Raw genomic sequence first — 15,078 nt, 5'->3', positions numbered from 1 at the left:
CAGAGGCAGCCTAGATGAAAACCTGCTCCAGAGTGCTCTTGACCTCAGATTGGGGTGACGTCTGAACATCTCTGGAGAGATCTACAAATGGCTGTGCACCGAGGCTCCCCAACATCAACAAAGTATTGAGCAAAGGGTGTGAATACTTATGTACATGTGCTTTCTTAGTTTTTATTTTTAACAAATTTGCAAAACTAAAAAAACCTTTTCGTGTTGTCATGATGGGGTTCTGTGGGTCGAATTTTGAGGGATAAATTAACTTACTCCATTTTGGAATAAGGCTGTAACAATGTGAAAAAGTGAAGCGCTGTGAATACTTTCTGGATGCATTGCACACGCAAGTATGTTTCTTACTGTGCTATTACTCATGAGATACAGCTCTCCATTCTTTCCATCCTGTTCCCATTGCTTCATATGTAATTTAGTGGAAGAATAACAAAATTGCTTGCGATAGTTAAAGACTTAAGTTTACTGATTATTAATACTATTAATACTGGTTATTAATTTTGGGTTTGTGTGTTGTATGCCAGTGTTTGGTTGTATTTTGTAAATTTGAGTTCAATGACTAACTTTGCACGTTTTTTTCTTTTTGGTATTGACATCGTGTGTGCGTATGTATGTACATATATATATATATATATATATATATATATATATATATATATACACACACACACACACACACACACACACACACACACACACACACACACACACACACACACACACACACACACACACACACACACACCCCAATTCCAATGAAGTAGGGATGTTGTGAAAAATGTAAATAAAAACAGAATACAAATCATCATAATCATCATAAAGACAAGGTATTTAATGTTCAAACTGATACATTTTATGGGTTTTGTGCAAATATTTGCTCATTTTGAAATGGATGCCTGCAACACGTTTTAAAAAAGCTGGGACAGTGGTATGTTTACCACTGTGTTACATCACCTTTGCCTCTAACAACACTCAATAAGCGTTTGGGAACTGAGGACACTAATTGTTGAAGTTTTGTAGGTGGAATACTCTCCCATTCTTGCTTGATGTATGACGATTTTGCGCTTCATAATGCGCCACACATTTTAAATGGGCGACAGGTCTGGACTGCAAGCAGGCCAGTCTAGTACCTGCACTCTTTTACTACGAAGCCACGCTGTTGTAACACGTGCAGAATGTGGCTTGACATTGTCTTGCTGAAATAAGCAGGGACGTCCCTGAAAAAGATGTTGCTTGGATGGCACAATGTGTTGCTCCAAAACCTGGATGGACCTTTCAGCATTGAAAGGTCCATCCAGGTTTGTACCTTTCAATGGATGCCCATGCCATGGGCACTAACACACCCCCATACCATTACAGATGCTGGCTTTTAAACTTTGCGCTGGTAACAATCTGGATGGTCTTTTTCCTCTTTTTTCTGGAGGTCACAACATCCATGATTTACAAAAACAATTTGAAATGTGGACTCATCAGACCACAGCACACTTTTCCACTTTGTGTCTGTCCATTTCAAATGAGCTCGGGCCCAGAGAAGGCAGCAGCGTTTCTGGATGTTGTTGATGTATGGCTTTCGCTTTGCATAGTAGAGTTTTCACTTGCACTTGTAGATGTAGCGATGAACTGTGTTAACTAACAATGGTTTTTTTGAAGCGTTCCTGAGCCCACGTGGTAAGAGCCTTTACACAATGATGCCGGTTTTTAATGCAGTGCCACCTGAGGGACTGAAGGTCTTGGGCATTCAGTGTTGGTTTTCGACGTTGCTGCTTATGTGTAGAAATTTCTCCAGATTCTATGAATCTTCTGATTATAATATGGACTATAGATGATGGAATCCCTAAATTCCTTGCAATTGAACGTTGAAAAACATTTTTCTTAAACTGTTGGACTATTTTTTCCATGCAGTTGTTCACAAAGTGGTAATCCTCACCCCATCTTTGCTTGTGAAGGGCTGAGCCTTTTGGGGATGCTCCTTTTATACCCAATCATGACATTCACCTGTTTCAAATTAGGTGTTCTTTGAGCATTCATTAACTTTCCCAGTCTTTTGTTGACCTGTCCCAACTTTTTTGAAACGTGTTGCAGGCATCCATTTCAAAATTAGCAAATATTTGCATAAAAACAATAAAGTTAATCAGTTGAACATTAAATATCTTGTCTTTGTGGTGTATTCAATTGAATATAGCTTGAAGAGGATTTGCAAATCATTGTATTCTGTTTTTATTTACATTTTACACAATGTCCCAACTTCATTTGAATTGGGGTTTATATATATATATATATATATATATATATATATATATATATATATATATGAGGTGATGGGAGGTGTTGGGCTTGAGGCCAGAAGATCATGGGTTCAAATCCCCGCCTGACTGGAAAATTACTAAGGGCCCTTGGGCAAGGCCTTTAATCCCCTATTGCTCCTGGTGTGTAGTGAGCGCCTTGTATGGCAGCACCCTGACATCGGGGTGAATGTGAGGCATAATTGTAAAGCGCTTTGAGCGTCTGATTCAGATGGAAAAGCGCTATATAAATGCAGTCCACATACACATATATACATATATATACACATATATACATATATATACACATATATACATATACACTCAACAAAAATATAAACGCAACACTTTTGGTTTTGCTCCCATTTTGTATGAGATGAACTCAAAGATCTAAAACTTTTTCCACATACACAATATCACCATTTCCCTCAAATATTGTTCACAAACCAGTCTAAATCTGTGACAGTGAGCACTTCTCCTTTGCTGAGATAATCCATCCCACCTCACAGGTGTGCCATATCAAGATGCTGATTAGACACCATGATTAGTGCACAGGTGTGCCTTAGACTGTCCACAATAAAAGGCCACTCTGAAAGGTGCAGTTTTGTTTTATTGGGGGGGATACCAGTCAGTATCTGGTGTGACCACCATTTGCCTCATGCAGTGCAACACATCTCCTTCGCATAGAGTTGATCAGGTTGTCAATTGTGGCCTGTGGAATGTTGGTCCACTCCTCTTCAATGGCTGTGCGAAGTTGCTGGATATTGGCAGGAACTGGTACACGCTGTCATATACGCCGGTCCAGAGCATCCCAAACATGCTCAATGGGTGACATGTCCGGTGAGTATGCCGGCCATGCAAGAACTGGGACATTTTCAGCTTCCAAGAATTGTGTACAGATCCTTGCAACATGGGGCCGTGCATTATCCTGCTGCAACATGAGGTGATGTTCTTGGATGTATGGCACAACAATGGGCCTCAGGATCTCGTCACGGTATCTCTGTGCATTCAAAATGCCATCAATAAAATGCACCTGTGTTCTTCGTCCATAACAGACGCCTGCCCATACCATAACCCCACCGCCACCATGGGCCACTCGATCCACAACACTGACATCAGAAACCTCTTACCCACACAACGCCACACACTCTGTCTGCCATCTGCCCTGAACAGTGTGAACCGGGATTCATCTGTGAAGAGAACACCTGTCCAATGTGCCAAACGCCAGCGAATGTGAGCATTTACCCACTCAAGTCGGTTACGACGACGAACTGGAGTCAGGCCGAGACCCTGATGAGGACGACAAGCATGCAGATGAGCTTCCCTGAGACGGTTTCTGTCAGTTTGTGCAGAAATTCTTTGGTTATGCAAACCAATTGTTTCAGCAGCTGGTCTCAGACGATCTTGGAGGTGAACATGCTGGATGTGGAGGTCCTGGGCTGGTGTGGTTACACGTGGTCTGCGGTTGTGAGGCTGGTTGGATGTACTGCCAAATTCTCTGAAACGCCTTTGCAGACGGCTTATGGTAGAGAAATGAACATTCAATACACGAGCAACAGCTCTGGTTGACATTCCTGCTGTCAGCATGCCAATTGCACGCTCCCTCAAATCTTGCGACATCTGTGGCATTGTGCTGTGTGATAAAACTGCACCTTTCAGAGTGGCCTTTTATTGTGGGCAGTCTAAGGCACACCTGTGCACTAATCATGGTGTCTAATCAGCATCTTGATATGGCACACCTGTGAGGTGGGATGGACTATCTCAGCAAAGGAGAAGTGCTCACTATCACAGATTTAGACTGGTTTGTGAACAATATTTGAGGAAAATTGTGATATTGTGTATGTGGAAAAAGTTTTAGATCTTTTGAGTTCATCTCATACAAAATGGGAGCAAAACCAAAAGTGTTGCGTTTATATTTTTGTTGAGTGTATATACATATACATATATATATATACATATACATACACACACACACACACACACACATACATACATATATATATATATGTGTGTGTGATTGTGTAGATATGGATTTATGAAATTGTGTTTATCTGTGCGTGTGTATATATTTCTCATTTTTTTTTAGTATAAGGGGTAGGTATTTACAGCTTTGCTTCTGCCCTCACCCTTTCGGACACATGGGATCACTGTAAAGTTGTTTGTTATGAGTTTTTTTGTTGAATTGTGTGCAGAATACACTAATTGACTACGTTTACATGCAGCCAATAACCCTTTCATAACCAGAATATTAGCAATAACCCGGTTGCGCATGGCCATGTAAACACCCGCAAAAAACGGAATATGCTCATATTCTGGTTTTTAAAAACCCAAATATGACCCCTGGGTTACTCCTTTTCCAACCCGACTATCAGGTCATATAAACGCGCGTCGGAATATCCCCATAGAAAGGAACATTATTTTGTGTTCTGCGCATGTCCTATCTGCAAGGAATCTTGGTCTTTTGAGTATGGCAACTACTTGTATGTGGTGTGCACAACCCACTGGACACCACAGAAGCAGAGGTAAACAAGCACGGAGAAATCCAGACGCAGCAGCACAGCACCACACTTTTGGAGCGAGGAGGAAAGCAAGTACTTCATTAGTATCGTGAAAGACATGAATATAATGTCTTTTATTGACGGTACAAAGTACTGATAGCGACATTTACAAGAATGTGGCCGAAAAGTTACGCAAAGCAGGATTTGCACGAACGCCAGACCAAATCAAGCACCGGTGGAAGATTTAGATGGGGATATTCCAAATGATACCAATGACCATGTATACAGGAGTAACTCTGTCTGCTTAAGCATGTAAACGGGTTATTCCTAATGATTCAGAAACCGAAATATTGACCTTATCCTGAATATTAACGGCATGTAAACATTCATTCATTCATTCATTCATTCAAGATTCTCTGAAAAAAAAAATGTTTCCATGTGACTGTTGATATCAATGGAGCAATTCAAAGTCTCACAGTTGCACTGAAAAGAGCAGAGGTTTTGTTTAAAAAAAAATCTAGGTCGAGCAAAGGGTTTATTTACAGCAACATTTTCAATGAAGTGTAGACCAAAGTGACTAAAAATTATGTGATTCAGTGCGCATTTATCTGATGGGCTGTCAAATTTAAATACCTGGCAATAACTTATATTTTAAGTTTTTTTTTTTTAACAGGTTCTGGCTATGAAAAAAATATGTAATTTTGAAAATAGATTTTAAAAAGAACACACACCTTTCAAATCTGCCGGTTATGGAATTTATATTTGAATATTTTTATTGGATTTTTAACATATTACACACACACACACACACACACATTATGAAAACATTATGACTACATTATGCAACCGTTCAACAACTTCAATACCGTGCACACCCACACACAATAATTAAAATACATAATACAAAATAAATATATAATAATGATAATCTATATAAAACAAATAAGAATAATAATAAATAAAATAAGAGCAAGAAAAGCAGCTGCATAAATAATGAAAAATACCTAAAGAAATAATAAAAAAAAAAACATTAAAAATCACAGGGCCATTGTAATTATTTACTCAGCAGGGAGTTTCTCAACATACAGCAGAAATGGCTGCCAGAGCTCTCTAAACTTTATTTCCAAGTCGAGTTATATATCTCAGCTGTTCCACCTAGAGATGGGCCACCATGTCCATCACCCAGTGCTTATAGGGATGGGCGTACTGCCTTTTTCCATTTAAGCAAGATGTTCCGATGTGCCAGAAGTGTAGCAAAGGCCACTGCTGTGGCCTGGGTGGTTGCAATCCTGCAGTCCACTGGCACCACACCAAATAGGACAGTGACAGGGTTCAGTTGAATTTTTATTTTCCATTTTTCTTTCAGTCTTGGAAAGGCGCAAAACATATGGCTAAGGATCGCCCGGGTCACATTTACACCTAGGACAGTTTTCAATGATTCCAGGAAACATTCTGGCAAGCCTGCTATTTGATAGGTGGAGTCTGTGTAATGCTTTAAATTGGAGGAGTCCATGCCTGATACAGATAGATAAGTTATGCACCCAACCAATTGCCCTCCTCCATTCTGCCACCGAGAGACCAAAGCCTAGTTCTGCCTCCCATTGCTGTTTAATATGGTCTAAGGACGGGGTTGCTGCCTCCTGCAACAACTATATGGTAGACACACACCCCCTTGCAAAGGATCAACCTTCAAGCACTCTTCTAACCATCCGCTCTGTAGATTTTGAAGAGAAGGAGAAAAATGTTTTTTTGATAAAGCTACGGTTATGGAATGTAAGGGGAATTAAAAAAAAATTAATACAATAAAATTGCATGGAATAAAACTTCCAGATAGTTACAAAATCTATCCCTTATCTTATCACAAATAAATTACTAATAATTCCTGTGCATAGAACTACCACATGCAATGTAAACCTGTCAAAATACACCAATATCAAGAATTGGTGTACTTCTATTCCACTTAATTTATTCACAATTTAACAGTAATCCTTTTGAATGTACAGTTTTAATCAACCTTGCTCAATCCTACCTGTGCATGAGTGTTGGTTCGTTGGCTGCTGTCTTTGTCTCCAAATGTTTTTCTGCAGTTCTCCAGCCACTATCAGGGTGGTCAAACAAGACAAGAGGGCAGAGAGCAGAGGAAGACAAAGTAAATATTGGAGAGGAAGATCCAGAGTGAAAGTGACATGAGAAACAACCTCATGCCCACCCACCATCCCCAAGGGGGAAAATATATAAATAAAGATCTGTCAGATAGTAGATTTAATATGAAAATCCTACGTACAGAATTAAAGATGGCCTGTTGCCATGAGCAACCTAGAGCATGTGATAGTATCTACATCTCCAGGGACCATTGCTGTCTCATTAAATTAGTGCCCCTGGTTCTCAGAACCCTCTGTAATCTCATCTCTTTCTTTGATTCCCCTCCCACCTCTTCATTCACCACAAAGCTTCTATTGGCTGATCCTCTATAACTGATTTAGGGACATGGAGGGTTATTTTTAGTCTTTCAGCAAGGAATTTCATGAGTGATGCAGACACTGACGGAAGTGAAATCTACTTTTACCCAACGCTGATCATGAGAGAGACCGAGGCTTATCTTCTCAGGCATCTGTTATTTGTCTCCATGTCCTGTTAGACCTCCAGAGTACAAAGGCAGAGGGTAAATTACACACTTCCTACACCCACACCTTTCAGAAGCTGCTATGAGACAGCAGCTAGAACTGGAGTCTGGGTAAAGCTTAGAACTGGGTAGAAAATGAAATGGGGGGGGTAACACATTGAAAAAGTGCAGAATGATGGAAGAGACAATAACTCACAAGTTCTGCTGCTTCTCTCTTGTTATTGTAGGTATCCAGGTGCTCCTGTAACTCCAAAACACTGAACTTAAGGGTCTCCAACAGTCCACACGACACCATCTACAACAGCAGGACACGATGCCACACAATTGAAGAACAGTCACAAAAATGCCCATGGAACAGTCATAGACATGAAAGAAAAAGTATTATATACAAAACGATTTGGTTTGGTAACGAAGACACAGGTAAGTTTTTTTTTTTTGCCTCACCGTCTCTGCATCGAGCAGTACTGTGGGGCACTGGGAACAGGATGTCATGACTTCCAGGGAGCTGAGGAACTGATTGCCCATTCGCTGGAGCTTTTCCCCAAGAAAATGCACAGATGCATGTGTAATGGAGTCAAATTTCCTCTGAATATTCTGGAAGAACAGCACGCACGCACGCAAAAAAGTTTAGGACACTAATTGTTAAACAAAGGTGCAGATTCAACACAAAGCACTCATCCATAAACAGGATATGCAGTAAAAAAACAAAACAAAACAAGAACAAAAAAACCCCCTGTTTACCTGAAAGAGGCGGGAGAACACGTGGAATGTGTAAACAGCAGAGGATCCGTCTGTATCCGACAACATCTGGTTCACGTGGCAACGCCAAGCATCTTCCTCACTGTCATAGGCAGCGGGCTGGAAAGCTGCCAGAATGGCAGAGAGGAAGGGTGAAGGGGGCGGAGAGGCCTGGATCTCTGAGAAGCAGTCTGCATCACCTTCATCTTGACTGAAACACACAGAGCCAATAAGATGCAATCTCACATATTCTGCACTCGCCTCAGTCATCACTAAAGGACAAATGTAAACAGCAGTACTCTCCCTCTTCACTTGATGTACAAAAAACAAAAAAAAAACCACCTCTTTTTTTTCCATCAGACATTTTTGCTGAAGCATGCTCAGGTTTAATCTACTGCAGTGTTCTAGCACAACAACAACCGCAACATATGCAGGTATTAGCATTTTAGCAAACAGATGTCTCACACACACACACGCACTTGCACACACACACACGTATACTCACAGGCCTGTGGGACCAAACAGCCTGAAGAAACAGACAGAATATAAGTATCTAAAGCCTGCGCTGCCTGATGCAGCAGCGGACAGAGTCTCTGTCCTCATCCTCATCCTATCGCTTCTTCTTTCACTCTCTCCCTCCCTCCCTTTAATGTCTGCAGCTAGCAGCACTACTGCGCTCTCATCCCACACAGTACTGCATGAGCTTAGCATCTACACAGACACACACAGCCTGGTGCAAAACACAGCCAACTCCCAATCTCACAAAAAGTATTAAGCTGCTGATTTGCGTCAGTGCTCTTTGTCCAGTTACATACTGTAAATCTTCAAACACGCTGCATCATATCAACTCAGTGCACGTCCTCATGCATGCAACAACCCATCAATCATGTACTGTATAACTCATACAAGAATTTGACTTTAATGAGAGAATCCAGTAAATGCATGAATACTCAAGTCTGTTGTTGGGAGAGCTTCTTTATGCAGAACCATTTTAAACCCAGATTGTTACATCTGCCCCCAAACAGAGTAAGCCCCCGTCAGAGCCGGCATGTATGGAAAGAACTCCGAAGATGAAATTATTTATCACAGCAGACAAGTCACACATGGAAACTCGCCAACAAAAGCACAACTCACATTTGATACCACCCACTACTGCTAATCCATTATGGTTTAAGGTGGGGCATTACAGCCTATCTCAGAGGATACTGGAATAATATACTCTGTTTGTGAGATTGGACAGATTACTAACTGCTGTATTTTCCAGAGCATAAATCGCACTGGCCAAAAAAAAAAATGCATCTTGAAGTGTAAGGAAAAAATAAATAAAAAATAAAAACAAACAACTACAGCACCGCACTCACAAAGCGCAAACCTCCAATGCTAGTTTCCAATTCCACAAATTTTTACCTTGGAAAAATCTTTCAACGTCAAACTTCTGTTGGAAATGGCTTTTCATAAGATAAAATATAACACCAAATACAGATCAAAAGGACTTTTCAATGTTAAACTCAAATATCCACTAAATCTGCAATACGGTTCAGATGCAGATCGAACTTAGTCAATTCAATGAGAGTGTCACCTCATTGTCACAAATGAGTGTGATTGAGGCACTTCTGATTGAGATATAATGCAAAATGGACAATAAATGAGCTTTTCAATATTAAATTCAAATGTCCACAATCTGGATCAGATCTGGAGAAAACCAGTCTGCATCTCACTGTCAAATATGTGAGTGATTAGGGCAGGTTTGATTAAGATAAATGGTAAATGGACTGCATTTATATAGCGCTTTTCCATCTGCATCAGACGCTCAAAGCGCTTTACAATCATGCCTCACATTCACCCCGATGTCAGGGTGCTGCCATACAAGGCGCTCACTACACACCGGGAGCAATAGGGGATTAAAGGCCTTGCCCAAGGGCCCTTAGTCATTTTCCAGTCAGGCGGGGATTTGAGCCCATGATCTTCTGGACTCAAGCCCAACACCTTAACCACTAGACCATCACCTTAAGATATAATTAGCGTGTTGCCTGTGGGGATCCACGGGCTCTGGATTGGGTAATGCTTATAAAATAGGTAGGTAACATTTTTCAAGGGCGGTAATAAATTATGTAAAGTTTCTATAATGAGTTGGAATGGTGTGTGATTCCAGAATGTTTTTAGAACCTTAGACCACAACCATTTTTAGTGGAATAACTCAACCCTTTTATTTCCTGTTAATTACATAATTTTTAAATGTTAATTTGCTGTCTTAAAGTATTTATAAATTGTTTAGGTTCTTGTTATCATATACACAATATTCCTCTTATTATTATTATTAGTAGGATCAGTATTACTATTATTTTTTTATATTATTATTACTTCAATTTTGTAATTTGATTTTTAAACGCACCACAATGGAAATGTGTTTTCAGTTTCTTGTGTCCATGTATTTTTAATGTATTGACAATTGTGTACTTTCACTGAACTTACAAAATAAAATCACACACGGACGCAGGCATGTACACAGACGCCACTTCACTTTTAATATATAGATGATTTACCACCCGCTGCTGGAATGGCGTGAGTCCAGAATATAATTAGTGAAGTGAAATTACTGGTCACAGGTAACTGAGTACCCTGAGAGCAACTGTAACTGGATAAATGTAAATGAGAGTGAGAGCAACTCACAGAAAGTAAGCATATGTAATTTAGAAAACACTCCAACACTCTTTTGATCCGAGCAGACCTCTGATACTGCTTATAATGACAGTTATATGTTTACACCATGAAAAATTCCTCGTAGGTGAAAAACCACTTTGAAATAAATCTGCTTCTGATATCAATGATCCTGAGTTCAGCTTCAAAGCAACCACTTCTGCAATAATGATTAAAGCTGAAAGATCAAAGACACTAACCAATGTTTGATCCTAATTTCTTTATGTAATTGGGATCACACAGACAAATAATGCCAAAAAGAAAACATGGCCTTCTTTGCAAGGTTCAAAGATCAGTGATTAGGATTACAAAAATGTGTTATCAGGGTAAAAACATTAGGATCATGATCACAGATCAGCAGTAAGGAGCAAAGGTCATTCAAAAGAATTGCTGTTTCTCCCTCTTTAATCCTGCAATCAAGATCAAACAACAGATCCTGACCTTTAAAGTAGACCTGCATTGAAATAAATGCAGTCAGATCTTTGGACCAAAAAATGACATATTTACACATAAGATCCTTCTGAATGTAGTAAAGTAAATCTGCAAGCCCAGATCTGTCATTCAACGGCGAAATCTTCATTTAAAATGAGAAATTTACAGCTAAAATGTAGCCCTCCGCAAAACTGTCAGCACATCCGGGACGCTGCGAGACGTCAGGGAAAAGACCCTATCCCAGCATGCATTACGTGCGCCAACTGTAATTTGTGGATTTACATCAGTTTGCATCTGCACCTTTTTCTTGTGTTATACGGAAGGATCTACTTTTTTAAAACTTCATATTGTCTTGCGGTACGCTTGGTGAGTACACATTTCTTTTATTTGTGCTTGAAAATTATTTTTGGGGACTTTTTCATACGCCCATTTGAGTGGTGTCGCATTGAAAATCTACTGTGTCTTTCGCCTCCAGTGTTACCGTCGCAGGGTACGGAGGCGAGACCCGCAAAGAATCCAAGTAATTAAAAAGATATAAACCTCTCTCAGTGGCCACGGAGCTCTGCGGCTCCGATTACCGAGACGTGCGGCGCTGCGGATTTTGCCGCAAGAAGTCTGTCCTTGCGAGCAACAGGTGTCACTGGCTGCTCCGCATCAAAACGGCGAGCGTAGTCTCTGGACTTGTGTCAAGTTGGCTGCACCTCCATTCAGTAGACAGAGCTGTGTCTGCGGCTGCACAGCAGACACGGGGTGTGAGTGGCCCGCGGCGGAATTTAACAAGCGCATGCACTCGGTAAGCGCATCGGAGGCAGTGAGAGTGAGGCGTCGTGGAAGAACGTTGCCCGCTGTCGATGCCACCACTGATCTGAGCATGCAGAGCTGTATCGCACATTCATTGCAGCTTACTTTTGGATGTTGAAACCAGGATGTGTATAACAGTAACATTACTAACAGATAAAATCAATTTCAATGCGGGATCAGACTGAAGGCGCGAGCGTGTCGTCTTGTCCCCGACGTCATGGAAATGATCCGGATATACAAACTGTTTTCACGGAGGGCTAAATTTTAGCTGCAAATTTGTCATTCAAACGAAGATTTCTCGCTGAATTATAAATTTGGGCTTACAGATTTACTTTACTGCATTCACAAGGGTCTTATAAATACATATCAGCTATTTCTTTCTGAAATCTGACCACATTTATTTCAATGCAGGTCTACTTTAATCTTTAATGCATAATTTGCAAAATGCAAAACTATTGCTTTGGCAATTTAATCAAAAATCAACAGAATCAGCATCAAAGATCATTAAAATTTAAGGAACCATGATCAAAGACCAAAATCAAAAGGCACAGGCTGGCCCTTGATGATGACCAAAAGAGTTTAGTCAATTAACCTTGTTACTCGCATGTTAATCAGAAAATGTCATTTACCCAGTTATTTAACAAACTGTTATTTAGTTACAGTTGTAGCCAACACAAGTACTTCAGTGTCTATTACATTTTTTGTCATGCTATATCAATGTGAGGTCAACTAGTTATAATAACTCCAATTCCCTTACTCTAAGTTACTCAGTTGCAATTACTCTCAAGTTACTTAGTTAATATACTCAGTTACAGTATCTACTATCCAGTAAGTGAAATATCCAAAACCTCACCAATGGAGAATTTGTGGCATGACTTGAGGTCGCTTAGCCACAGCACCCATAACACCTCAAAACACCTGAGCAGTTCTTCAAGAGAACAGAGAAAATCTACAATATCAAGATGGGAAACACTATATAGACTTACCCACACATGCAATAAAACATTTTATTTGCTGCTAGAGGTGCATATACTGAATCCAGACTTGTAGGAAGTAAAGACTGCAACTGGATATGTGCAGTTATTGTAATTATGTTTTACTTTCTTGCAGTGTTTCCCATGGCACTGCCTTGTTGGTCAAACCCAGTTTGTAAGTCCACTTTTATTGAATGTAAAGGGCTAGCAGTGTTTAAAAAGGCAATTAAACATGCAGGAAAAATAGAAAGACACTCATTCGCTGAACATACCCAGTTGGTAACTTGGATCATGTTGCTTACGTAACTATGCCACCACATTGGAATTGAGATAAATAGAATAGTGATATTTTTGCTTTCAAAATTTAAAACTGGAAGGTTTGTAATTTATGCAGACGTGTTTCTTGTGGCTAATTGCTGAGGGAAAGTGATATGCATAGGAGCAAGCAGACAGTGCTAAAACAAAAACAACAACAGCAACAAAAAACCTAGGTCTGCTCAATTACAAGAGTTAATACTCTAGTCAATAAACTGGGGGTCCTTAGAAGCTCTTAGAGAAACTAATCATACTCAAATTCAAACCTGTCTGAGATACACTCATTTAGGGTGGCCAGTTCAGATTTGATGAAAATTAGATAAACGGCTGGAGTTTCTGTGTAGGCTCTCAGTTGTCCAGGTGGTTTCCATAGTAGAGAAGCTTGAATCTTCGACTGGACTGGGTTGCTTGATGCGAGGACGTTTCGCTTCAAATCGCAGAAGCTTCCTCAGCTAAAATTCTTACTCTGGTAGTCTGACTTCTGTCTTGACTCTTGTAGAGAAGAATAAACAGAAGCCACAAAAGCTGGAGTTTTAAACCGAACCAGACCCCTCCTACCGAGAGGCAGACTGGAGTCTGGAGTGCATATAAATGGCTAGAGTGCATATTTATCCTCCTACGGACCTTATATCCAGCTGGAAAGATAGACTGAAACATAAAAATACTGATGATACAGACAATGTTCCTATAAATTGAAACATGCAGGTGATATAGATGTTCACAGGTCCAAGTCAAATCTCAAAAGTCTTTCATCACAAGTCCAAGTCAAGTCTCTGGCCATCTTGTCTGTCCACAACACTGCATTGTTAAATCTTATTCATATTCTGAATTCAAAGCTGTACCGTCACTGCACATCTAACGAGGGGGAAATGGAAATAAATCAGTAAACGGAGATCTTAACCCATAAGGACTTGTACGGTGTTTTTTTTTTTTAAACGGCAGAGTCCGTCCTCCCGTGGATTCGCTGAAAGCTGATGCTGTTCGCGAGTCTCAAACCTCATGTCCAAGACAAGTCTCAACTCTGAGATTGAGCCGCAAGTCAAATCAGCTCAATGAGCTGAGCAGAACTGAATAAAAAAAGAATAGAATAAACTTTGTCTTTCCCAAAAAGGTCACAGAAATTCTTCAACTGACTCATAAAAACACAGTGAATACTCACACAAAACTTCACTGTACCAAAAAAAGCACAATTGACAGCACAAGCATCTATGTCTTCTTGAGGGTTGCTACAGCAGAGGGGATGAAAGATTTCAAAACACAAATATCCACATACCTGGACATGCCAGAGAAATCAGCCTCCTCCTCCTCACAACGCTCATCCAAGTCCTTCAATGCTTGTGTTACATCTTCCTCCCACACAGACCCACAGGTACTGTCTGGGTCCGGATCCGGTTTTGGGTCATGTGTTGGGTGAAAGGCCAGCGGCAGGATTGTTTGAGATTCATCTTCACAGAGAGACCCTGGGGGAGTATCTATAGACAGAGGGGGAGCAGGATCTAAATCGTCCTGAAGCTCTTGCGGGTCCTCAGAATCCTGCACATCTTGGAGGTCACATAACTCTTGTGGATCAGAGGGCAGAAGAGGGACACTGCAAAATCCAGTGTCCTCACTCACACTGCTGCTGAGCTCATCTGCTGCTGCCACACTTACAGCATCCTGTTAAAAAAAAAAAAAATCCAACAGGGGCACTTAGGTGGAGGGTTGCAGATGTC

At 40.4% G+C, this 15,078-nt stretch overlaps 1 protein-coding gene across 10 annotated transcripts in view; it reads right to left on the bottom strand.

Moving 5' to 3' along the window:
- The window catches only part of fryl (furry homolog, like), a 281,561-nt gene that overhangs the window by 24,728 nt on the left and 241,755 nt on the right, over positions 1 to 15,078 (bottom strand). For all 10 annotated transcript variants that reach the window (XM_034180526.1, XM_034180521.1, XM_034180529.1 and 7 more), the window contains 5 exons: positions 14,640 to 15,022; positions 8,151 to 8,358; positions 7,854 to 8,003; positions 7,606 to 7,704; positions 6,816 to 6,884 (listed from right to left, as the gene is read on the bottom strand). In XM_034180526.1, coding sequence (XP_034036417.1) covers positions 6,816 to 6,884; positions 7,606 to 7,704; positions 7,854 to 8,003; positions 8,151 to 8,358; positions 14,640 to 15,022 — 909 coding nt within the window. The remainder of the gene's footprint in view (positions 1 to 6,815; positions 6,885 to 7,605; positions 7,705 to 7,853; positions 8,004 to 8,150; positions 8,359 to 14,639; positions 15,023 to 15,078) is intronic.

Source organism: Thalassophryne amazonica, chromosome 10, assembly GCF_902500255.1.
Source record: "Thalassophryne amazonica chromosome 10, fThaAma1.1, whole genome shotgun sequence".
NCBI lineage: Eukaryota > Metazoa > Chordata > Actinopteri > Batrachoidiformes > Batrachoididae > Thalassophryne > Thalassophryne amazonica.
This window is presented reverse-complemented; position numbering and strand designations above follow the sequence as displayed.